The 26900-nt window shown below is 47.3% G+C and overlaps 1 protein-coding gene across 2 annotated transcripts; it reads left to right on the top strand.

Annotated features, from left to right (window-relative positions):
- The first annotated feature begins 13444 nt into the window (after positions 1 to 13444).
- Positions 13445 to 17357, top strand: LOC123111303 (ABSCISIC ACID-INSENSITIVE 5-like protein 2). 2 transcript variants are annotated; one of them, XM_044532061.1, is made up of 4 exons: positions 13445 to 13610; positions 14933 to 15856; positions 16395 to 16466; positions 16962 to 17357. In XM_044532061.1, the coding sequence occupies exons 2-4, from the start codon at positions 15068 to 15070 to the stop codon at positions 17040 to 17042; spliced, it is 942 nt and encodes a 313-aa protein (XP_044387996.1). In that variant the 5' UTR covers positions 13445 to 13610; positions 14933 to 15067; the 3' UTR covers positions 17043 to 17357. The 2 variants fall into 2 exon arrangements, with proteins under 2 accessions (XP_044387996.1, XP_044387997.1); XM_044532062.1 differs by having other exon boundaries at positions 13463 to 13610; positions 15063 to 15856.
- Positions 17358 to 26900: the final 9543 nt, after the last annotated feature.

Here is a 26900-nt window from a genome sequence, read left to right as displayed (position 1 = left end):
ACGTAATTGATCTTTATCGTTCCTTGTACTTCTCGTTTTCTACCGGAGTGCTTGCATGTACTTCTTGTTCATTGCAACCCTTTTTCTCATGTCTTTCAACCTACAGGGTTCACATGATGTTCCTTGTTCCTTTTTCCTAACGGAGTGTTTTCCACTTCGTTCATCTTCAATGTATTCTTTTCTTTCAATTTGTTCAACCTCGCAAGGTTCGTGGTTTCACTCGTTTGTCAGAGAAGCAACTTAGTTTACCTCTTCTCTTTCTCTTCCGTTTTCCCTCCGGTGCCATTCTAGATCTCGGGACGAGATCCTCTCATAGTGGTAGAGTGTTGTAACGCCCCGAGACCGATGTGCCAGGTGTCGTTCAGTTATTCGCTGTTGTTGCGTTGTCATTGCTTGCGTGTCATGCATTGCATATCATGTCATCATGCGCATTTCATTTGCATACGTGTTCGTCTCGTGCATCTGAGCTTTTTCCCCGTTGTCCGTTTTGCAATCCGGCGTTCCGTTCTCCTCCGGTGGTCATTTCTACCTTTCTTTCTTGTGTGGGGATTAAACATTTCCGGATTGGACCGAGACTTGCCAAGCGGCCTTGGTTTACTACCGGTAGACCGCCTGTCAAGTTTCATATTATTTGGACTTCGTTTGATACTCCAACGGTTAACCGAGGGACCGAAAAGGCCTCGTGTGTGTTGCAGCCCAACACCCTTTCATTTTGGCCCAAAACCCACCTAACTCTGCTCCATCATCTCGGTCGTTCGATCACGATCGCGTGGCTGAAAACCGCACCTCATTTGGAGCTTCCTAGCTCCCTCTACCTCTATAAATACCCCACCCCGAAATTCGGATCTCTCTCCCCCTCTCGAAACCCTAAAACTCCATCCGCCGCCGCCGGACAAAATCCGGGCAGCGGACGTGTCCGACCTCCGCCGCCAGCGCCACGTGGCGCCCCCTCATTCGCCCGCGCCCTCAGGTCCACTTCGCCGCGCCGCCGGGCCCGGAGAGCCCACGGCCGGCCCCCGCGGCCCATTCAACGCCACCGCCCGAGCCACGGGGAGACCAGATCCGCGCCGCCCGGTCCTCCCTTGCACCGCCGCACGCCGTCTCGACGCCGGCCGCCCGCCGACGCCGCTCGCCGCCTCGTGCCCTGCCCGGCCCCGGCCACCGTTGAGCTCGCCGGATGCCGCCCCCGTCACCCTTCGCTTCCCGCCGCCGTCCTCCATCCGACCCCAGGGAGGAGCCCCGGTGCCGCCCGCCCCAAGATCCGGCGCCGCCGCCTCGGTTCCTGCCGTCCACGTCGCCGGAGTTCCAAGCGCGCCGCCGCCGGAGAGGATCGGGAGGAGCCCCGATCCGTCTGCGTTGACCGCGTCCCCGCTCTTGGGCCCCGCCGTGGCCTCCCAGGCCCAGCGTGCCGCCCCCGCCTTCGGCCCAGATCCGCGGCCAGCATCGCCGGCCCAGCTCCCCGTGGTCCAGCGCGAGCGCCCCAAGGCCCAGCTCCAGCAGGCCTCGCCTTGGCCTGCCTCCTCCTCCAGCCGGGGCGAAGCCCACTGGGTGAGCCGCCACCCGCCCCACCTTGTTTTTTTTTCATTCCTCTGGTTGGGCTGCCCAGTGCTCCAGTTCCTGTTTCGGCCCGCCTCGTTTTTTTTTCGTCCTGGGAATTTGTCCAATTTTCCTGAGACGGCAGTTTTGCAGTTTAGTCCCCCTAGTTCATGCATTTAATAACTCACTAACCGTGCATCGGATTAAAATGATTTATATATGAAACTTGCTCAGAATTTTGTGTAGATTAATAATATCCAACTTTCATCTATGTTTGAAATGTTTGAAATGCTGTTTGATTAAATTTGCTCCTATGCCATGTTAAAATGATTTAATTCATAACTAAATAACCGTAACTCCGATTTTAATAAATTATATATGTAAATGGGGTAGGATTTTGCCTAGTTTAACATGGTGCACTCATCTTGCATGTTTAACAACTCTAAAATAATGTTTAGTGCAGAACAGTACCAAATCTATAATATGCATATGGGGAGTTTCTAAAATTGTTGTTTGTTGCTTCCGGCCTCATTTAAACTTGACTAGACAGGTAGTTTTACTTTGCTTCACCCTCTTGCCATGTTAACCAACATTTAATATTGTTGAGTACATAAACGAGATCAAACTAAATAACATGTCGTGGTGTTTCATCAATATGCAACTCATTGCGTATTGAGCTCCACTTAATTTGTAGTATTGTGTGTTGCGGTTTGCCACGCCATGCCTCTTTAAACCGGACATGCATCATACTTGATTGTGCATCTTGCCATGATTATGCTTGTGTGTTTACCATGTTGTTTGTTTCTTTCCGGTGTTGCTTCTTAGTTCTGGTAATGTTGCGATTGTGAGGATCCGTTCGACTGCTCCCATTCGTCTTCTTCATGGACTCGTTCTTCTTCCTTGCGGGATTTCAGGCAAGATGACCGATACCCTGGATCTCACTACTATCATTGCTATGCTAGTTGCTTCGTTCTATCGCTTTGCTACGCTACCTATCACCTGTTTGTCGAGCCATCCCATATTGCCATGAACCTCTAACCTTTGACACCTTTCCTATGCAAATCGTTGTTTGGCTATGTTACCGCGTTGCTCAGCCCCTCTTATAGCGTGGCTAGTTGCAGGTGAAGTTGAAGATTTCTTCATGGTGGACGGGATTTTGGTTGGGATATCACAATATCTCTTATATTATTAATGCATCTATATACTTGGTAAAGGGTGGAAGGCTCGGCCTTATGCATGGTGTTTTGTTCCACTCTTGCCGCCCTAGTTTCCGTCATACCGGTGTTATGTTCCTGGATTTTGCGTTCCTTACGCGGGCGGGTGATTTATGGGACCCCCTTGACAGTTCGCTTTGAATAAAACTCCTCCAGCAAGGCCCAACATTGACTTTTACCATTTGCCTCACCACCACCTACTTTTCCCTTGGGAGTCGCTCTCTCGAGGGTCATCTTTATTATAGCCCCCCCCCCCCGGGCCAGTGCTTGTCTAAGTGTTGGTCCGAACCAGAGCCACTTGCAGCGCCGCCTCGGGGAAACTCGAGGGTTGGTTTTAGTTGTACGTAGTGTTCATCCGGTGTTGCCCTGAGAACGAGATATGTGCAGCCCCTATCGGGATTGTCGGCGCATCGGGCGGCTTTGCTGGTCTTGTTTTACCATTGTCGAAATGTCTTGTAAACCGGGATTCCGAGTCTGATCGGGTCTTCCTGGGAGAAGGTCTATTCCTTCGTTGATCGCGAGAGCTTGTCATGGGCTAAGTTGGGACACCCCTGCAGGGTATAATCTTTCGAAAGCCGTGCCTGCGGTTATAGGCAGATGGGAATTTGTTAATGTCCGGTTGTAGATAACTTGACACCAGATCCGAATTAAAATGCATCAACCGCGTGTGTAGCCGTGATGGTCTCTTCTCGGCGGAGTCCGGGAAGTGAACACGGTTTCTGTGTTATGTTTGACGTAAGTAGGAGTTCAGGATCACTTCTTGGTCATTACTAGTTGACGACCGTTCCTCTTGCTCTCTTCTCGCTCTTATTTGCGTATGTAGCCACCATACATGCTTAGTCGCTGCTGCAGCCTCACCACTTTACCCCTTCCTTTCCTTTAAGCTTTGCTAGTCTTGATACCCATGGTAATGGGATTGCTGAGTCCTCGTGGCTCACAGATTACTACAACAACAGTTGCAGGTACAGGTTATGCGATGATCATGACGCGAGAGCGATGTTGCTTTTTTTGGAGTTTCTTCTTCTGCTTCTTCGATCAGGGGATAGGTTCTAGGTCGGCAGCCTGGGCTAGCAGGTTGGATATTGTTTAAGTTTCTATTTATGATTCATCCGTAGCCGGATGTTGTTCTTGTATGTTGTATTGTTGTATTCATGTGACATTGTATGTATCAGATGTATCCCCACTATTATGTAATGTTGATGTAATGATATCCACCTTGCAAAAGCGTCTTCAAGATGCGCTTCTATCCTTGGTGGGACCTTCGAGTTCCTTTAGGATAGGGTCGCATCTTGGGCGTGACAACAGGCACCGCATAAGTGATCCTTGAGGAATTTGACATTCTCAATGCCAATGACATGCTTCTTCTTCGCAAGCGTGTTCAAATTCTTCATGCCTGCGTGACCAAGTCGTCGATGCCATAGCCAGCCTTCTAAAGCTTTTGCAAGTAGACATACGGCTGGTTGTGGTCCTGTAGAGAAATCAACAATATACAGATCTCCTCTTCTAAAGCCTTCGAAGACTTTGGAATTGTCAGCTTCCATAATCACAACATAGCGATATTTGCCGAAGACAACAACCATATCAAGATCACAAAGCATTGAGACTGACATGATATTGTATCCCAAGGACTCAACAAGCATGACTTTGTCCATGTGCTTATCCTTAGAGATAGCAACCTTACCAAGACCCAATACCTGACTTTTGCCTTTGTCAGCAAAGATGATATGCTTCAGAGGTGACGGTGATAAGGGAGCATCCATCAATAGATTCTTGTCACCAGTCATGTGATTTGTACATCCACTATCGAGGACCCATTCAGTGGTTTTGGGTTGATCATCCTGCAGATGAATTAGTGTAGCTTACAATCTCATATGCTTCATTAGTGAAGAATATGATATCAAGTTCATCAGATGAATTTCATCAAGCAGTAAACATATATAGCAGTATGAGGACGGGTGAAATGAAAGTTCATTTCATCATGATTTGCCTGCGTCCTTTCAGGCAGTTTCGTCAGGTCCCCAGCAAATTCTTCAGACGTTAGAGCACGTCTGGAGACCTGACCCTGCAGAACAGATTAGTTCTTTTTCTTCACCACCCACATCTGGAGGGGTGGCAAAGAGTTCATCATTCTGCGAGCACCATATGAGAAAGGTGGCAAAGATGCCAAACCATTTCGTTTCACATAAGAGGGGTTAGGGTAAGCATATGAATAAGCAGAGTAATTCTTCGAGGACTTATGAACATAATGGTTTGAAGAATAATGCACATATTCATAGCCCTTAGCTCTACCCTGCGAGACAGAGTTGTTAGCACGATGATAATCATATGAGGACTTTGATCCAGTTGAGGAATTTGATCCATGTGAAGAGTTTGGTCCATAAGAGGACTTGGATCCATATGAAGAATTTGGTCCATATGAAGAATTTGATCTGGGGTTCCTGTTCTTCACAGGTGGTGTCATGAGGACATTCACCTGAAGACTTTCAACACAACTTTTGGGAACCCATATTTTCTTCATAGGGGAACCGTTCCTGCAGTTAGTGCCAACATATCTAGCAAATACTTCACCATTCTGATTTTTGAACAGTTTATAGTTGGAGTCAAATGACTCATCAGAAGAATGAGGAGATTCACATGTAAAGCTAGATAAGTTAGATGGATCAACTGGAGGTCCCTTTGCAGCAACCCATGAGGTTTTGGGGTACTGCTCAGGCTTCCAATATGTTCCATCAGCATTGAGTTTCCTCTCAAAGGCAATACCCTCTTTCCTAGGGTTTCTGTTGAGGATCTGCTTTTTGAGCACATCACAAAGTGTCTGATGCCCTTTGAGGCTTTTGTACATGCCTGTCATGTACAGTTCCTTCAGCCCTGCATTGTCAGTGATACTAGCAATGTCCTCAGATGAGGAATTAGTGATAGCAGAGGCAGATGAAGAATTTGTAATAGTTGAAGCATTTGAACATTCAGGTGAAGAATTAGCAGATTCACGTTCAATGCACTTTAAGCATGGGGGAACAAATTCTTCCTGAGAAGCGCTGATTTGTTGAGCTAGTAATGAATCGCGCTCCTTCTGAAGATCTTCATAACACACTCTTAGCTTTTCAAGATCTTCCTTTCTTTGAAGAGATTCAAGAGAAAGCTTCTCGTTATCTTGCTTTTCTTGAAGAAATTCATAAGAAAGTTTCTCATGATCAGACAAGAGAGAGTTATGATGACCTTGAAGGTTATCAAACCTAGAATGAAGTCTCTGAAGATTTTCAGTCAAGGCTTTAGTGCGATCCATTTCTTCACCCAACATATCGTCACTTTTATCTAGCATGTTTTGAACCTTTTCAAGAGCCCGTTGTTGTTTCACAGCAATCTTAGCAAGTTTAGAGTAGCTGGGCTTGAGATCCTCATCAGATTCATTTTCACTAGATTCAGAGGAGTTGTATTTGAGTACCTTAGCACCTTTCGCCATGAAGCAATAGGTGGGAGCGTAGCCATCATTATCTTCATCAGGCTTGTCGGTGGAGTCAGTTTCTTCAGTGTTGAAGATGGACTTGCTGACGAAGGCAGTAGCAACGGCCAGACTCGCCACACCAGACTCAGATTCTTCAGACGCCTCCTCTTCATCATTTTCCTCAGATTCAGCTTCAGAGTCCATCTCCTTGCCAATGAATGCCCGAGCCTTCTTGGAGCTGCTCTTCTTGTGAGATGAAGACTTCGAGGATTTTGATGACGAAGATTTTGACGATTTCTTCTTCTTCTTCGCATCATCAGAACTGTAATCCTTGTATTTCTTCTTCTTCATTTCCTTTTCCCACTGAGGACAATCTTGAATATAGTGACCAGGCTTCTTGCATTTGTGGCAAAGCCTTCTCTTATAGTCACTGGATGAGGAATCATTGCCTCTTGAGGATTTTCCAAAGCGACCACGTCTTGTGAACTTCTGGAATTTCTTCACAAGCAGTGCTAGATCCTGGCTCAGTTCTTCAGGATCACCAAGGCTACTACCAGAATCCTCATATTCAGAGTCAGACACAGCCTTGGCCTTCAGGGCACGTGGTTTGCCATAGTTTGAACCATAGAGATCTCTCTTTTCAGCAAGCTGGAACTCGTGAGTGTTTAGCCTTTCGAGGATATCAGCAGGATCAAGCGACTTGTAGTCAGCACGTTCTTGTATCATCAGTCCCAGAGTATCAAATGAGGAATCAAGCGATCTCAACAGTTTCTTCACAACTTCATGATCAGTGATGTCAGTGGCACCGAGGGCTTGAAGCTCATTTGAGATGTCAGTGAGGCGATCAAAGGTTTGTTGGACATTCTCATTGTCGAGTCTTTTGAAGCGGTTGAAGAGATTCCGAAGAACATCGACTCGAGAGTCACGCTGAGTTGAAACTCCTTCATTTACTTTGGACAGCCTATCCCAGATAAGCTTAGCAGTTTCCAAAGCACTCACTCTTCCATACTGTCCTTTGCTCAGATGACCACATATGATATTCTTCGCTTGAGAATCGAGTTGTTTGAATCTCTTCACATCGGTAGCGTTCAGTGAGGGAGTGACAGAGGGGACACCATTTTCCACAACATACCAGAGATCGTTATCAATTGCCTCAAGATGCATTCGCATCTTGTTCTTCCAGTAGGGGTAGTCCGTTCCATCAAAGGTAGGACACCCAGCCGAGACCTTGATCATACCTGCGGTCGACATAACTAAAACTCCAGGCGGTTAAACCAAAATCACACAGAACAAGGGAGTACCTTGCTCTGATACCAATTGAAAGTGCGTTATATCGACTAGAGGGGGGTGAATAGGCGATTTTTATGAATTCTTCACTGAGGAATTTGCTGGTGAGGAAATTCCTTAGCGAAGAACTACTTGCAGCGGAATAAGTACTCAGAAGTAAACATAACAGGATACAAACATAGTCATCATGATGAAATGAAGACTAGCACAGAGTACAGAAAGCGTAAACACAGGATAACAAGATGAAGACAAACAGACTGAAGAAATTGAACTGAGGAATTTGTGAAAGTCTTCAGTCAAAGTCTTCAAGCACAGATATGAACAACATACAACACAGTAATGAGGAAATGAAAGAGTTGAGGAAATAGAACCAGTTAGTTGGTGAAGACAATGATTTGGTAAACCAGTTCCAACTGCTGTCTCAGTTGTACGTCTGGTTGGAGCGGCTGAGTATTTAAACTCGAGGACACGCAGTCCCGGACACCCAGTCTCTGAGCCGCAACTCAGGACACCCAGTCCTCACCGTATTCTCCTTGAACTAAGACCACGCAGGCCTCGTCCAATCACTCGTGGTAAGTCTTCAGGTGACTTCCAAACCTTCACAGACTTGGTCACTCGGCGATCCACAATTCCTCTTGGATGCTCTAGACCTTGACGCCTAACCGTCTGGAAGAAGCACAGTCTTCAAAGGTAACAAGCGTCGGATCCACGCAGGATCAATTTCTTCAGTGATGCTCAATCACTTTGGGTTTGTGGGGGTTTGGTTTTGGGATTTTCCTCACTTGATGATTTTCGCTCAAAGTCCTCGGAGGATGGGTTGCTCTCAGATGACAAGTGTCAAGTTCTCTCGGAGCAGCCAACCAACTAGTGGTTGTAGGGGGCGGCTATTTATAGCCTAGGGAGCAGCCCGACATGATAAGACATAAATGCCCTTCAATGATATGACCGTTAGGTGGATAAGATATTTTGGACAGCCGGCGCGCAGCACAGCAACGGTCGGAAATTTGACTCTCAAATTCCTCAGGGCTATCATGTTCCTCACTGTGTAGGCAATTCGCACTGGCGAATTCCTAACTCCTCAGTCAGAGCAAAGTCCTCAGTGACCAGAAGAACTGCGTCTCTGTCACTGAAGAAATTGACTGAACTGTATGAGATTTCCAATGGCTTCACTCGAAGGGATTGGTAGGTGTAGGATTTTGAGTTGAGCATCACATGGAAATTTTTCCTTACTATTTCCTCGACCCCCTTTAACAGTACGGTGTTTCCTATGACTCAAGAAAGAGAAAATGAAACTACGAAAACAAAAGTCTTCACGCCTCATATTCCTCGAATGAATACCAAGTCTTCAAGGTCACACCAATTTCTTCACTTTCAAAGTCTTCAGAAAGTCTTCAGAATATCAAAGTCTTTAGTCGAAGAACTTCATTTTTAGGGGTCGACTTTCTCTGTAAATATCAAACTCCTCATAGACTTATAGACCTGTGTACACTCACAAACGCATCAGTCACTTAACCTATAAGTCTTCAATACACCAAAATCACTAAGGGGCACTAGATGCACTTACATAGAGCATTACAAAATATTTAATTATGTGGCAAGAAAGTCCAAATAGATTCAATTGAATTAAGTGAACAATCTGATCATAAAGTGAGAATTCATCATTTTCTAACAAACACACCATTGATTACATCGAGTTGATCTCGATCAAGGACGAGAACATGACATTGAAGATCCAAAAGATAAAGAGAGAACCATCTAACTACTACTATGGACCCATGGGTCCTAAAGGAAACTACTTACACATGGTCATGGAGGCAGCAAGGTTCATCAAGATGGCTCCGACAATGGCTTCCTCCTCCGATAGAGCTCCGGAACAGGGCTCTAGATGGTATCTCTTCGGAATAGAGGCTTGCGGTGGCGATAAAAATTCTTTTAGGGGCACAATAGATGGTTTCAATATTTATAGGGAATTATGACAGAGGAATCAGGTCAAGGCGGTGCTTGTGGGCCCCACACGGACGAGGGGGCGGCCACCCCTGGGCTCCTCGTGGCTTGTCTCGATCTCTCCTAAAACTTACAACATTTCTTGTTGCCCAAAAAAACCGTGTTAAATCAACAACGTATTTTGACCTCCATAGATATTGATTTCATGTGAAACCAAAAACAAACAGAAAACATGAACTTATATTGGGCACTAAATTAATAGATTAGTCCATAAAAATAATACAAATTACTATAAAAGTATATCATACTAATAATATAATAGCATGCAACAATCAAAAATTATAAATATGTCTGAGACGTATCAACGGCGACTGCGCACCCACCCTCACCCGTCACAACAATGGCCATGGCTGGTTCTAACTTTTTATTTCGTCGGTTCCAGCAACCTCCATCGTCGGTCCCAGCAACCTCATTCCCGGCTGTAGCATATGCCATTTCTGGTCCCGGGATCTCAGTCGGCTGCTCCCAACTCTGCGCCCTACTGGTTGCAACATCCCTGGCCTACAGCTCCGAGTTGCGCCCTTCGTTGTCCTCCTTACAACAACGCCACCTCCCCTCGCAGCACGGACATGGGAGGGAGGAACCGGCTTTGCAACTCCCTCCCCTGGCCCAGTCTCGGTGGCTTCTAGCATTATATGCCAACGATCCGGAGAGTGGAAAGGCAGTGGTGGGAATGCGACTCACCGAAGAAGATCACCAGATGAAAATGAGATGCGAAGATGGAAGATTCATGCCGCATCAAGCGATGGGGGACCGGTGGCTACAGGCAGGAGAAAGAAACAGGACGATGCAGTGGACAGGGGATCCTATTTGACGCTCGTGAGCGTCCAAACGTCGGGGCTTCGCTGAAGGCGCTCCGAGTTGGGTCGGCCCAGGTGCGCATCGCTGTTTTTTCTATTCCTGTTTCTTTTTGTTTTCTGGTTCCCTTTTTATTTCCTTTATTTTCTTTTTTACTTTGTTCTCTTTTCAAATTTGTGTTCTATCATTAGAACAAACATATGAATTCCAAAAAACATTTTTATACAAAACTGTTCAATGTAAATTTAAATATCGTTCAAAGCATATCACAAAATGTTAAATGTGTATTTAAAAAAATTTCAGCACATAGTAAAAAAATGTTCAATAAATATTTTAGAAATTGTTCAACATGTATTTAAGTATTGTTCAGCGTATATTACAAAAATGTTCAATTTGTATTTAGAAATTGCTCAGCATATATAAAAAATGTTCAATATATATTTTACAAAATATAACGTATATAAAAATCAATAAACGTTTTGAATTTCAAAATTTTGTTCACGTTTTCAATAATTTTTCAGGTTTTAACTTTTTGATATTTATTCACCATTTTTAAATATATTTCACGAAAATAGTTCACATTTGTTTGCAAGAATTGTTGGAAATTTTGAAGGAAAAAAACAGATTTGTCGTTGTACATTGTACATAAAGGGTTGCGCTGCAATTGTGCCATACTCAGGAGCTAGGTCAGGTGGTTTGCATCGCCCCTACCAAGCGTGGGGTCGCGCGTTCGACACTGTTGTGTGCGCATTTTTTTAGTCATTTTTACTCATTGCCTGGTTATGAGCCGGCCCGTTTGCCCGAGCTTTTCAGCAAAAGCTCTACTGTTGGACGCCCGCGAGCGTCCAATAGGATGGGAGTTCCTATTGCCTTGCCGAGCGGACGCACAGGTGCGATTCCAGCTCGGCCGGCCATTAGCGTAATACAGTGAAAAATCCAGTTCCTATGCGCTGCTCGTTGCGGCGAATTGCCGAGCGGACGCACAGGCGCGATTCCAGCTGGGCCGACCCATTAGCGTAACACAATGAAAAATCCCCAAAAGTGTGCTAGATTTGTCGTTGTACATTGTACTTAAAGGTTTGCGCTGCAATTGTGCCATACTCAGGAGCTAGGTCAGGTGGTTTGCATCGCCCCTACAAAGCGTGGGGTCGCGCGTTCGACACTGTTGTGTGCGCATTTTTTTAGTCATTTTTACTCATTGCCTGGTTATGGGCCGCCCCGTTTGCCCGAGCTTTTCAGCGAAAGCTCTACTATTGGACGCCCGGGAGCGTCCAATAGGAGGGGAGTTCCTATTGCCTTGCCGAGTGGACGCACAGGCGTGATTCCAGCTGGGCCGGCCCATTAGCGTAACACAGTGAAAAATCCAGTTCATATGCGCTGCTCGTTGCGGCGAATTGCCGAGCGGACGCACAGACGCGATTCCAGCTGGGCCGGCCCATTAGCATAACACAGTGAAAATCCCCAAAAAGTGTGCTAGACGGAGGGATCGAACAGGGACCTCCTGTTTGCTTATGTGCGAGCCTAGTCAACGGGATAGATGAGCTTCTGGGTTTACTATGGCGTGCGAAGCTAAAGGTAATATAGATCCAAGCATTTTTGTCAAAGTCTGAACGTGAACATTATTTTAGAAATAAGTTTTTCCAAAGAGAGCACTTTTCAACTTTGAGAAGAAGAAAAAAAGCTCAAACATTTCTTGAATATCCGAACAAATTTTTGATAAACTGAACATTTTTTAGAAAATCACGAACATTATTGAATATGTGAACAAATTTTTATTAAAGGGGACATTTTTTGAAACTCTGAACAATAATTTGGAAATGTGAATAGTTTTGGAATCCGTCAACAATTTTTGAAACAAGAACATTTTTTCAAACTCATAACAAAATTTGAAAATGAAAACATTTTTTAAGTTATTGAACACATTTTGAGAAATATGAACAACGTTTATGAAATGAAGAACATTTTTTAGAACTGTGAAATATTCTACAAAGGAAAATGGAACAGGAGGAAATAAGCAGAAAAAACGAGAAAAGAAGATGAACATTTGTCAAATTCGTTAGCATTTTTAAAAAATATCAAACATTTTTTTAAACTCCCAAACAAAATTAGAAACAAACACATTCTTGAAAATTGCAACAATATTTGAAATAGAAACAATTTTTTAAACTACCGAACAAAATTGAAAAACACGAATATTTTTCTTAAATTTGTGACTGAATTTTTAAAGAGGAACATTTTTACAAACTACTGAACAAAATTTGAAAACATGAACATTTTTTGAATTTTGTGAACAAAATTTGAGAACTATAAATATTTTGAACTTGTGAACAAAATTTAAGAACTAGAATAAATGTTTGAAAGAAAGAAATTTAGATAGCAGGAACATTTTTTAAGATTGAAGAACAAATTTTGAAATTTAGAACCTTTTAAATATCTCAAACAAGTTTGGAAATTCAAAAAAAAAATCAATACATGAACAATATTTTGAAAACCGGAACATATTTTAAACAATTTGAACATATTTTTCAATTAGCAAACAATTTTTAAAATTCAAACATTTTTTAAAGAACGATAGATTTTACATGCAAATAAAATTTGAATAGTTTGAACATTTTTAAAATTATGAAAAATGAAAAATTGAAGACAAAGGGAAAAATAAAGAAAAAAACAGAAAAAAAGATGAAAAAGAAAACTTGAAAAATAGAAAAGGAACGAACAGGAAAAGATAGAGAAGAAAAAATAAACAGGAAAAAGGAAAACGAAAAACGAAAAAGAAACAGAAATGTTAGGAAGCTCCTAGAAGAATCCCAAAGCCGAAAAAAAAAGGCTGGGAACAAGCGAGAAGGCTCCTGAAACCGGAATTGTCGAAACATTTTACGGGCCGGCCCACGCGTCGTTCGATCTCCCTATGCGTCCGCCCGGCAACTTTCCGCATCTAGCGGCAAATAGGATATTCCCAATAGAAGACTATGCCTAAATTTTTTTCTGAGTCGACTTAGAAACATAAGCCTGCACGTCAAATGGACCGACATTCTTTTGGGCTCTGGATTTCTGGATAATTACCGGATTGGTTAGATCCATCCCAAACAAAGCACACCTTGGCCCAAGTAACAGACGTCCACGTCTTAGGGCCCGCCATCACTCTCTACCTGTCGTCGTCTTCGTCTTCACGCGAGAAATATATTCTCCGGTGCTTTCCCTTTCTTTCTCTCTCTCTCTTTTCTCCTCTCTCTGCGCGCGGAGCAAGATTCCACTCTCGATACCTCGGAGTTATCGCGCACCGAGCAGCAGATTATCCCCTCCCTGCAGGCATCGCGCTGCTTCTCCAAGTTAGTATCTGATCCTAATCAGCTCTGTTGTCTTTCCCCGCACCCGGGCCAAATTTGTTCCGCTGATCCATCATGGCGTGCTTTGTTGGATTGGAATTGGATCAGTTAGCACATTTTACTGGGAAACCAGTGACGTGCTATTAGCGTAGGTTTCATCTCGTCCTGAGAACGAAGCGGAATTCGCGGATTTCTTGCTTGTTTTGGGGTTTCGGGTGTTTTATGCGGTCCGCGTTTGAGCAATTGGGGGGTGCGATGAGATAGACTGGTGCTCCACTGATTTAATTTAGAATTGGGATGATCTGTGTATCCGTTTATTTAGGTTCTACATACGATTGTATCGTTCTGGTTCAGACTACAGAGTTTTGGGTCTGCGGTAGATGTATATTTGGCTAATAATTGTATTCCTTTTGCTGCCGTATTTACTTTCTAAGTTCGTGTCAGTACGCGTGCTCTCTTTTCTACTGCTTGAAACTCTATAATCTTAGAGGATGTGTTATTATTTTTTTTCAAATGGGTCTTTCATTTTCTTTAACTTACCCCTCCTGGTAATAATCTACCAAATGTTAGTCCAGTACTCAGTTTATGACTTGGGCGCAGAGGTTTTTGTCTCCAATCTAGGGAAGTAGTTTCATTGATGCTGTATAATTGATTCTTCAAAATGATGTTTGACATTTGAAAAATAACTCATGTGTACATTCCATGAAGTATGAGCAACACTTTTTGGGAGAAAAACATGTCCATTTGTGTGCTGTACAAAAAAAAAGAGTGGCAGAGTAAAATAGCATACAATTTTTTAGGTGCTGCACACAAATTGGCTTGCTGACCATTTGCATGTCCATACTTTAATTCCATGATGTATGTACAAAGTTATTCGTGCAGCACAGTATATGAAGAATGGTCCTACCTGAGATTTTGTGGCACTGCCTCACTGGTGCCATATGAATTTTCCATAGGAAGTGTATTTGCAGTATTTCATAATGATTATGCTATTCTTTTCTCGTATAGGATCATATATATTTTTATTACCTTTCCTGTTGTTTGGTTCATTTTTTCCTTCTTCAAGTCAGTGGGTTAGGATAAGGTTGCACCTGCCTTTTGGGTTTGGTTTCAGTTTTGAGTTTAGTGTCTAGTCAGCAGTCACAACCATCAGTGTACAATTTTTTGGACGGGTTGCCCTTTATCTTTTATTTGTTGGAATTCGAAGTTGGACAAAATACATATGATAGTGCACGTTGAACTACATTCTTCACTAACTGATAATTTTTCTGAGCTTGCTCTATCATATGTATATTGGATCTTAATTAAATCTTTCCATATTGCAGTAAGATTGCCTGCTTGAATTAATCAAAATCTGAATATTTTTTGCACAAGGATTACCAAAATCAGAAAGCTTACTGTTTCATGCTATCAACGACTGATCATCAATAGTGTCATTGGTCAAACATAAAACAGGCAAAATGAGCTCTGAAGGCGGTGGCACCGCCATCACAGGCAAGAAGCGGAACAGGGCCCAAATTCAGACACTAGTCAGGGAAGGCTCTCTCTATAACCTCACCCTCAGTGAGGTTGAAAGCCACCTCGGTGCGCCACTTCTTAGTATGAACCTTGATGACTTTGTGAGGAGTGTTCTTCCAGATGAGAAGAACCTTCCATTACCAAATGGCGCTGGGAATTCAGGCAGTCAAAGCACGTCAGCTTTTGGTTTGGAACGTCAGGGCAGCAGCATTACTGTGCCCCTGCCATTGAGCAAGAAGACAGTGGATGAAATTTGGAGAGACATCCAGCAGGAAGAGGAGAGTAGTGATGATGAGAAAAGGAGTTCAGGTTGTGAGGCACAGATGTCGTTTGGGGAGATAACACTTGAGGAGTTCTTGCAAAGGGCTGGCATTGTTACTGGGCAGTATCAGAAGGATGCTGAGGAGTTAATTGATCTTGTAGGAACTGGAGAAAGTGCTCATATGATGACCAGAGTGCAGGATTTCCCACAGGGAACAAGTGCAATTGATGCGTATATTGTACGTCAGTCGATTGCGCAACCGCTGAGTGTTGCAATCCCTTCGACAATGGATTCCATCTACCCAGATCGTCAAATGAGTATTTCGTCATCTCTAGAACTTTCTGATCTTCAAAGTCCTAGTCGTAAGAGAATGTCTTCCCAGGATGTGGTATACAAGGTTGCTGATCGGAGGCAGAAGAGGATGATCAAGAACCGAGAATCGGCTGCACGTTCAAGAGCTAGGAAACAGGTTTATTTTTCTGACTCTTTACAATTCAAGTCATGACTATAGAACTTGTTTAGCACTTTAGAATGATATAAAAGTTTCTATGAGATTTAGAAACATACTAATAGAGGAAAAGGTGAATTAGCTCTCCTGTAGGAGCATGGTCCAGTTAGCAAGGAGCCTAGCAAGCAATCTCTAATTAGCACAACTCCCAAAAGCTAGTTTTTTTTGTAAGAAAGACCTTTATTTGGTTACTCTGCACAAGAACAGAACTAACATCCCCTCTTTAGATTAGAACACACTATAATAGGTTAGTTTGCCTATTTTGCACCTACATAACCCCCCTATTTTACTCATTGTAGGACTACTGCTGTTCTGGATTTATCTTACTACACCATAATATGTTAGCTTGTCTATTTTGCACCTACATAACCCCTAATTTACTCATTGTAGGATTACTTCTGTTCTGAGTTTATCTTAATTCACGACAGCACTGGGTATATCACTTTGTATATCAAAACTAATTTTTTTTCCTTTGGGAACTTTTTTGTATGAAATTTAGGCCTATACAAACGAGCTCGAATGCAAATTGTCTTGTCTGGAAGAGGAGAACAAAAGGCTGAAGAGAGAGAAGGTAGATCATGCTCATTTTCTGTACATAACCTGTTTAATTTCCTTTAGATTTGTTTGGTGGAGGTTTGTTTAACTTGCTACTGTTATTTTTTCCAATGTTTTCATGCTTCATCTGTATAGTTTGCACTTTTAGTGTAAGCATGCACCGGCATGCCCTGTTTCACCAAATAATTTACACCTTTGTCTCCTTTTTCTGTTGGTGATTAAAAAAAAAGCAAAAGCATCGCTTTGGATGTACTTCTCAAATACTTGATGCTGAAAGGAATATTCGTTGAGTACATAAATTGGCTGCCGAAAGAATTATATTTCCGTGTTCTTTACTTGCAAGATTTGCCTCTTGGGTTTCCCACATGAATACAAAGAACACACAGTACATTATATTTGATGCAGTTTTCCCAAGAACCAGCAATTATTGCTATGTGCTATTGAAAGTGTCTGTAGTATTACCATTCACCTCTTACTGACGACAAGGATGTTTCACCACGTTCGCTTGCAGGAGTTGGACATGTTATTGAAGTCGGCGCCCCCTCCGGAACCGAAAAAGCATCTTCGGAGAACGCGATCGACCTCATTCTAATTGTGTGTAGAGTACAGGCTTCTGTAGATTTTGATCACTCTTTTGCTTTCTCCTCGCATGTAACTATGGAGTGTGTGCAGCTTGCTTTGCTTGTAATTTGTAAAGGCCTGGGACACCCGACAATCTTGTGAAATATCCTCCCGGCCCTTAGGTTTCAGATTTGTAAATCTGATTGTTGCAAATATTCTTGCGGCACGGATCCCAGTGTATGGACCGTACTGCGAAGTTTCTTGCTAATACTTTCTGTAAGTTTTCGCTGCTGTAACCTGTAGCCGCATGGTAAACTCAATGAACCCTGTATCTGCTTTCAGAGTCTTTCCGTGGGAAGAGAATGTCTCACGGCAGTCTAAGCTGAACTAGAGAATGTTAACCCAAGAAAATCCCTCTTGTGGTCATCTCATTCCCATGTTCCATATGCCATCTACCAGTGTGGTCCAAGAGAAAAGGGCCAAGACCCAAGAACGTCTCAATGATTGCAGAGGAAGAAGAAGAAGCAGCTCGGCAGTTAACTTGGCCAATTATTAGCTCGTCAAGCTTAATCTTTGGACTTGGGACTTGAGAGACAGATGGTCCATGGCCAGCCTCTCCCATGTGAGAGTCCAAGCTAGTACTTATGAGCATTATTTGCTTTTTTTTTCTCTATAGCACGTATCGGAATGTACATCTTTTGTATTGGAAATACAGTTTGTCTAATTCACATCTAGATGTTTTTTTAAGGATGTCACATCTAATCTCCCACAAATATATAATGTAGCACTTGGAAATAACACGCCAAAATAGTGCGCCGGCCAAAAAAAGGTTAAAAGGTACTACTATTGTTCGGATCATGTCAATTTTTCCTCAATTTTTCTGAGCTCATGCCATGGGAATATGAGATCCATCTAACCGGCCGCCTAGTTTGGAGTGCGAGGACTTGTCTTGAATCCTGCCGGAAATTGAGCTGTTTATGTGAATTTCATATGGAGTTTCCTGAATTCGTAAGTGTTCGGCATCGAACGGCCTTAGGGCTTGATGATCCATTAATCGAAAAAAAGGAGAATTCCTATGAATTATGCAGATACTTGTATATTCTTGGTGCGCTATGGAGAACACATGTTTTTTTTTGAACTGTCCAGCAATTGCTGGCTATTTCATTGATTTAAAGCAGGGAGAACATGGTGATAACAGAAAAGTGCGTGGCGGTCAGGGACCAAGGAGAAAACTGAAAAAGAAACAAAAAAGAGAAAGAGGGTCACTAATAACCTACTATCTCATGGTGGCTCCCCGAAGGGGATCTCAATGCAGTTGGCTCCCGCCAACCTCCATAATTCCAGTGAGTTTCTCAGTTCTCTCACAATGGCAGAGGTGGAGGATATCTTGTTTTGAAAAGTGCATCTATTCCTCTCTTGCCAAATCTCCCAGCATGTTGCAAGGAGCATTGTTTTTGCTCCTTTCCGCTCCGTTGGTGACGTCCTGTTGATTATTTCTCTGATAATCACCAAAGGCTTCTTCTGGTGCCAGTCATCCGTCGGCGTGAAGGCGGAGCAGCCGTGCCAAGATGCCACCCGTTGCCAAACTTTCCAAGCCTCGGGGCATTCCCAGATGATGTGCTTGCTTGACTCCAGGCTCCGGAGACAGAGCTGGCAGAAATAGCCATTTGGCCAGCCCCGTCGTTGGAGTCTGTCGTTGGACCAGACTCGGTTTTGTAGCAGCAGCCAACAAAACATTTTGATCTTTCCAGGGGCCCAAGATTTCCATATGATGTCTTCAAACTCTGAGTTGTGCCGTCCCTGAAAATGCATCTGGTAAGCGGAGCTCGCTGTGTATCCTCCCTTTGCCTCCCTGTTCCACTGAATTTTGTCCCTTTCATCATCGTTTAGCTGGACGTTTGCCTCACGAGTTCGCCGGTGTAGCCGCAGGAAATCAGTCAGTATCCGGTTGATATCGCCGTGCTCAAGGTCATTGATCCATGCCTCGTTTTGCAGAGCTTGAAAAACTGTCCTGTTTTTGCGTCGGGAGTGTTTGAACAGGGTTGGGAAGCCCTGAGCTAGTGTTCCAGGTCCCAGCCATGTTGATTGCCAGAATAGCGCCGTCTTGCCATCTCCAACTGTCACCTTTGTTGCTGCAGCAAACAAAGCTCTGTCCGTGTCATCACATGGTGGTGGTGTGCCAACCCATGGTCTGTCCGGATCGTTCCAGGCGATCCATAGCCAGCGTAGCCGGAGCGCTCGGCTGAAGCTTTGCAGGTCCAGGATTCCAAGCCCTCCCTTCTCTGTTGGCGCGCAGACTGTTGGCCAGTTCACCTTGCAGTTGGCCCCTGTTACTTCCTCCTCCTGCTTCCAAAGGAAACGCCTTCTACACTTATCAATTTCTTTGAGTAATTTGGGTGGAACCCGTAGAACCGAAAGGGCGAATGTTGGCATTGCGGTGAGGACGCTGCGGACCAGCACTCTTCTGCTTGCCAGGGGAAGGAGGCGGCCCTTCCAGCCAGCTAGCCGAGCCTTGATCCTATCTATCAGGAACTGCAGGTGCACTAATCTAAGCCGTGTCGTTGTCACCGGGAGGCCTAGATATCTAATGGGGAAATAGTTGATGGAACCACCAAAATTTCCAAGGATGTCAGCAAGATCAATGTGTTCACATCTAATCGGTGTCGCTGTTGATTTTGCCGGGTTGATATGCAGGCCAGTGGCGTTTCCAAATTCAGTGAGTATCTCCATGATGGTTTGCACTTCATGCTGGTCTGGGTTTGCGAAGATTACTGCATCGTCTGCATATAGACTGACTCTAAGCTTGATCTCACGGCCCGGCAGAGGGGCGATTAGGTCGTGCTCCACCGCTGCTCTAAACACTCTATGAAGTGGGTCTATGGCTAGGATGAAAAGGAAAGGCGAGAGGGGCTCGCCCTGCCGCAGTCCCCTTCTGTGTACTATGTTTGGCCCGGCTATGCCATTGAGCAGGAAGGCCGATGATGATGTGGAGAGTAGCAGGGCGATCCAGTCGCGCCACCTCGCGCTGAAGCCAAGCTCTTGGAGCAGCTCGAGCAGGTAATCCCAGGAGACATTATCAAAAGCCTTGGAGATATCTAATTTCAGTAGCAATGACGGAGTCTTCTTTGCGTGGAGGGACTTGACACAATTTTGCACGTAGAGATAGCTATCGTATATGCATTTTGTCCTGAGGAAGGCCGTCTGCGCCGGAGAGATCAAGCTTTGAATCACCGTTGCAAGGCGGAGCGAGAGCACTTTGGAGATCAGTTTTGCAACCGAGTGAATTAAGCTAATCGGTCTGTAGTCGTTGATTGCGGCAGCACCATCTTTTTTGGGGAGTAGGACTACGACAGCTGTGTTGAGGGCTTGGAAGTTCCCCCCGGCTAAGTGGTAGAACTGATGAAAAACTTGCATAACATCCCCTTTTATGATTGGCCAGCAGCTTCTGAAGAACACCCCGGAGAAACCATCCGGGCCAGGTGATTTTTCCGCCGGCGATTGCTTGATCGCTTGCCACACTTCCTGCTCAGTGAACGGGTTGTCCAGGCCACCACCCTGAACCCTTGGCATGTCTATGTAGCTCTAGTCAATTGTGCTAGTTCGGTCCTGTCTTGTCCCTAAAGATCTAGTGAAGTGAGTATGGACGATTTCCTCTTTTTCATCGTGCGTAGTGGCAACCCCAGCCGGTCCGTGCAGCGAGTGGATGAAATTTTTCCTGCGCCTGGCGTTGATCTTGGCCTGAAAGAAGGCTGTTTGAGCGTCCCCCGCCCGCAGCCATGTTATCCTAGATGCATGTCGTTTCCGGGCCCTTTCCACCGCTGCCAGCCCAAGAATTCGCAGCTTCAGAAGCTTTCTCAGGTGAAACTCACTCTGCGTGAGCGTCCGACGCTCTTGCGCTATATCTAGCCGTAGCACTACCATTGTGGCCAGCTGCAGCTGCATTTTAGCATCACTAAACAGGGACTTGCTCCAAATTTTGAGGTCTCTAGCTACCCGGAGCATTCTGATGTTCAGGCGAGCAAAAGCGCAGGCCACTGGCGCTGGCCGCTGCCATGCTCGTTGCACCGTCTCATGGAAGCGCGGGAACTTTGGCCAAAACGATTCAAACCGAAACCGGGGCGTCGCCCTAGGGGCAGAGGCAGTAGCTAGTAGCAGTGGGCAGTGATCCGAGCATGAAGTTGACGCCGCGTGGAGCATGAAATCAGGGAACAGGACCTCCCACTCAATTGTACAGAAAAACTTATCTATGCTCGCAAGAGTTGGCTCTCGGCGCTCACTACTCCAAGTGAAACGCCTATTTTTGCATTTGATCTCCCGCAGGCCACCAGCATCTATTGCCGCCCTAAACCTACCCATGATCCTTCTGTTTATGTTGTTGTTGTTTTTATCGCGGGCCTCGTAGATGATGTTGAAGTCACCATTTAGGAGCCAGGGCTCTCCGGGGGGTGTGCAGCTCTGACTAGCTCCACCAGAAAGGAGTCCTTTCGCGCGCTCTCAGACGGGTCGTAGACCGTTGTCAACCAGAAACTAGCTCCCGAGGAGAGGATCGTGGCCTTGGCCGTGATGGAGAACTCGCCGATCATATGGGATTGGATGCCGACCGAGGTCGAATCCCAGAAGATGGCAGCGCCTCCTCTTGTGCCATTAGCTGGCAGGACGATGCGGTCATCGAGCCTTTGCCCTCCTACTTCTCTAGCAATCGCTGTCGTCCATTCCTCGAGCTTGGTCTCCTGGATGCAGAAAATGGCTAGACGGTGTGCGTTTGCCGTGTCTTGTACTACAGCACACCGGGCTGGATTATTCAGGCCCCGGACGTTCCAACACATGATTGGGCCGGCCGTGCTACTCATGAGGAACATGGATCATTCGCATTGTGCTAGCCTTAGGTGAGAGCCAGGGCTGGTCGACGACAGTTTCTATTTCTGAAGGAAAACACAAGTACACAGCACTACCATCCGGGGGTTGCCGGCGGCCACCAATAGGCCCAAGATCCCGCCGGCAAACAACTACCAGCCATGCCCAACTACTGTTACATCTCACTAGCCCTAAGGCTAACAATCTACTACTTAGCTTGACCCAGCACAGGGCTGGTCGTCGTCGACTATGGTGGTGCTCTAACATGGGGAAACCGGGCGGCCAGAGGCCTCTCCATCAGCGCCAAGCATGCCGGCAGCGGCCTTGAGAGCCTGGGCGTCTAGGCGTGTCAGTCTTGCGATCGCAGCTATGTCTTCGTCCGTCAGAGGCTCGTCGAAGCGGCGGATGAGCGCCTCAGCCGCAGCCGCTGTCATCTTCTCCTTTGGTCCCAGGATCCCAAGCCCATGCACCAGGCGGAAAGTTGCACGCTGCGCATGGGGTACCGCCGTCTTGTTGCTTGCCTGTCGCGCACTCGCCCGGACTGGGACACTGGTTGCTCTGGTCTTGGGGGGGGCTGTCTCTTGCTGGGGGCTTGCCGATCACCGGGGTGGGCGCACTGGTGAAGAACGGAAGCGTCGGCTGGCGCTGCACCTTCGCTCCGTCATCCCTGCCTAGCTGCAGCTCGGTCACCTGCCTGGTCACGGCCCCCAGCTGGAGCGCGTGAGAGGTCACGGTGGCGGGAGTGTGACGCGCCAGGGACAGCGCCGGTCCCAAGTCCGTGGATTCCCCGCTGGATCCATCTTCATTGGCGAAGTCGAGAGGCTTGTTGAGCTTGGCCGCGATCACCTTGTCCAGCGTTGGAGCCATCACATCAGGGCGCTTGGGCGGCGTCAGTTGCCGCTTGTCTCCCTCGAAGAACTGGGCCACTGGATCTTCCACCGGCGCAGCTGAGGACGAGACAGTGTCCCGGTGCAGCTTTCATGGTGGGGCGAGCAGGGACACTGGCGCTCCCCCCTGCCCCGGCATCTGCAGCTTTCCCTTGGTCGGCGCTTTCTCCTTCAAGACCGACGAGCGAGCGCCCTCTTTGCCCTCGCCCCTCGGGCCGGCGTGGGCGCGCTCCCGGGGTGCCTGCGGGCGAGCCTCAACGTCAGGCAGCCGGTCTCCAGGCGCACATTGGCGGTGCCTTGACGTCGGGGTGCGGCTGCGGTGTCTGGTGGTGGCCTTGGGTGCCTTGCCGTGGTCCGCCGCGCGCCCTCTACCTAGCAGCGCTTCCCTCCAGGAGTGGCGGTGGTGTCCTCGGTCATCTCCGTCATGCTCCCTGCGTGCACCCCCCAGCGGCATCCCTTTCCAGCCAGAGGAGGAGACACGCGGAGGTGGGCGCAGCAGGGGCGCCTGGGGTTGCGCGGGCCGCCCGTCTTCAACACGCACGGTCCAGACCCCAGGGTCGATGCGGGGGTATGGCCGGTCGTCGTCTTCATCATCGTCGGAGGGGAGGCCACTCTGCGGCGAGTGCGAGGAGCGCGGCGAGAGCGGCGTCCAGTCCTCGACGCGGTCCATGTGTAGCAGCAGGTCATACTGCAGCAGCTCCGGCGGAGGAGCGACCGCGCGGCTCGGTGGCGAGTAGCCGAGCATCTCTTCCACGCGGCCCGCCCCCCTCGCATGCTTCCAGATCGTCCTCTTGGTCGGGATGAAGGAGAGGTTCCAGACCCAGACCCAGCATGCGAATAGCTTGGTGTCGGCGCGCTCAAAAGTTCGGCTGTCGAGGCGGTCGACGATCACCTTGTCTCCAAGAACCTCCACCGCGCCCTCGAGCGTCCAGAGCTGCATGGGCAGCTTCTCGATGACCACCCGGACGTGCAGCATCCACTTCTGGTGCACGGCGTGGGCGTCCTCCCGCCAGGGCTCCAGCAGGAACGGCACTCCATCGACGATGAGCGAGCCGTGCCGCACCGCCAGATCTTTGTGCCCCGGCAGGTTGAAGAAGACGAAGAAATCTTCAGGGTCGTGGGCGGTCACGCGCAGCAGGTGAGGCGGGACCTTCAGCTCCTTCTCCAGCGCCCTCCCGATGGACAGAGGGCTTGCGGCGTGCGCCTTGGTGCCGACCGCAGTGATGACGACGGCATGCTGGGTGAGCAGGGCCACTTGGTGCTCCATTGCAGGGGTGGAAGCGATGACCTTGTGGCTGTTGCGCGGGCGGCGAGTGTGGTCGACAGCCGGAGCGAGCTCCATGGCAGCTGGGGAGGGAGGGAGTGGCGGCGGTGGCGTAGGTGGCTGAACAGGAGGGTTCGAGCGACCAAGATCGCCGAGGCGCTCTCTAGCAGAGCCCCCTCCTCTCTTCTTGCGTGGGTTTTGCGGGCATTCCCAGCCGTAGTGCCCCTGCCGCTTGCAGATGATGCAGCGCAGGGGGTCTCTACAATCTACTCTACGATGGTGAGTGCTCAGGCAACGGAAACAGAGGCCTTTGAACCTGCTTAAAAAGGCCTCGCGGCCGGAGACGTGGCGATGGCGATGGGCGACGGAGCGCTGCTTCCGGGGGTGGCCAGAGCCCGCTGGATCAGAGCCAGCGCACCGGCCCTTACGAGATTTCTGGAGCGTCCATCCCTCTTCAATGGCGCTGTCATTGCCACCCTCCGCCAGCTGAGCTTGGGGGGAAGGCACCACCACAATGGATTTGAGGCGGGTGCCCCCAAGATGGGGCGGCGCGGAGTTGTCCAACGGGGCAACCACAGCAGCAGCTCCGGATCCACGCAGGGGGGCGAATCCAAAGGGCGGATCCGCGGCGACGGTGCGGCAGGGGTCTCCGGCACCTGGGACGGACCGCTGGACGCAGCCCAGATCTCCCCCTTCTCCGGAGTGCTCCAGGCCAGGCTGGTGGTCGGCGAGGCCGGGCCCCCCCCTTGGGAGCAGCGCGACATGGCCAGGGGCGGATCCACCGGCCGCCGGGGGTAGGCGCTAGGGCGTGGGGTGGCCGCCGCGGCCGGAGCGGCCCGCGGCGCTGGGGGAGGAGAGGGAGGGCGGTTTCGTTGTGTTGTTGCGATGCAATGCAATGAGAACACATGTGAATGTGTGATCTGATCACATGACATGGCACTACTTAAATTAGATTAGATCAAACCACTTTTCTCTATATTAGTCAAAGATGAACATCACATGGTCGGCACTCAATCAGGAAGTCCAGACTCTGGCTGTATTACTGAACCCACATGATCAGTCCACAAGATGACCCACACAACGTACGTACGGAACACGCATGTGCTTACTTCAGTAGTGTAGTGTGTGTGCTCACTGCTCAGTATTCGAGAAACAACTTGTTATTTATTTTAATTTTTGGTTTTCTAAACAACATTACTTTCATATTTTCGGAAGAACTGGAACCCTTAGGTTCAGCCCATTAATTAAGAAGAAGAAAATTGCCGGATTAACTTGTAGAAAAACAGGCGAAAACTGGTGCATCACACCCACAAGACGTAGTGGTTAGTTATTTTTGTTATTCTTCTCAGTGAGAGTATAACGAGTTTCTCTGCCTAAATATATATAGTTATATAAGCTAGTAGTAGTCCGAAATTGCTAGTGGAGCTCATGCTTCATTGAGCCCAACAAACAAAAACAACAACAACAATGCCTTTAGTCCCAAACAAATTTGGGTAGGCTAAGGTGAAATCCGTAAGATCTCGCGACCAACTTATGGCTCTAGCACATGAATAGCAAGCTTTCACGCACCCATGTCCATAGCTAGTTCTTTGGTGATACTCCAATCCTTCAGGTCTCTCTTAACGGACTCCTCCCATGTCAAATTCGGTCTACCCCGACCTCTCTTGACATTCTCCGCACGCTTCATGGAGTCCGAAATTAAAAAATTTCAGAAATCAACTTTTGAAGTTTTTAAAACTGAAAAAAATTACGCATGTATATAGCAATGTATACTGCATGTTTGTAAAGTTTCATGATGAAATACATTTAGATGTAATGAAACTTAAAAAATGATTTTTGGTTTTTGCAAGGAGTTGAGCTCAGGAGCCAAAATCCCGACTCAGTTGTAGACTTGTAATTCCCTTTGGTCAAATGCGGTACAACAACCGCAAACTGGACTTCGGCTGAAAGAGAAGCTACCTACACTGTCTTGAAATAGGCTTCCGCCTCGTTTATATATAAAGCAACTACGGAACAACGTACACGACCGAATGATACAAAGTGGTGGGGTAACCCTCATACAACGCCGATCCCAGGATAACCAGATCACGCGACTACGCTACCGAAATAGAGAGTAGGAAGAACTGAATACAATGCCACGCCACGCCTACAACACCTACGCTCCAAGGCTCCATGACAACGCCCTCGAGAGGTAGAATGACGTTATGCATCATCACTTGACGGACAAAGGTTTTCACTCGGCACTAGACACGGAGAGGAGCCTCACAATGACATCTTCAAGAAGAATATGACGCCCACGAGCGTCACCATTGCTGGCGACAAATTACAGAACTTTCGCTCGGCAGCTGCCCCATGCCACCACGAGGTCTTCAGGGTAAGCGCTATGATATCGTATTTCCACTGGATCAGGGCGCTGCTTTTGCATGAGACAGAGCTCGCCCGAGCCACCCACCGTAATAGCTCTCGTCGCCCGCACGGCCAACAAACATAGCCACCACCATCGTTATGGTGCCCACTGGAGAGCCAACCATGCATACCACCTTCCGGAGTCGCCACCCTGGCATCCATGCCCCGAGACATCACCAACTGTCTGCTTCACAAGGCACAAACCGCGACATGAAAAAACCTGCATCAGCCCCCGAGCCAGGTCAGTGCCGCCACTATAGGGGTGCCCACGCGTGGAGCAATCAGCTAAGACGACGCCAAGTCCGCGACCTGAAGCACCGATCCGACTGCCAGCACAACGTTGTCCTACCGACCACTTCTAGAGACCTTCACTGACGCCATAGTGTGGCGATGCCTCCCAGACTAACCGCAAGCACCCACCTTAGTTTGACCGGAGGAGACCCAGAGTCAAGCACACCGACTCCAAGGCAAGTCGCTC

This window comes from Triticum aestivum, chromosome 5B (assembly GCF_018294505.1).
Source record: "Triticum aestivum cultivar Chinese Spring chromosome 5B, IWGSC CS RefSeq v2.1, whole genome shotgun sequence".
Taxonomy (NCBI): Eukaryota; Viridiplantae; Streptophyta; class Magnoliopsida; order Poales; family Poaceae; genus Triticum; species Triticum aestivum.
Note: the sequence above shows the minus strand (reverse complement) of the source record. Positions and strands in the feature narration are given on the sequence as shown.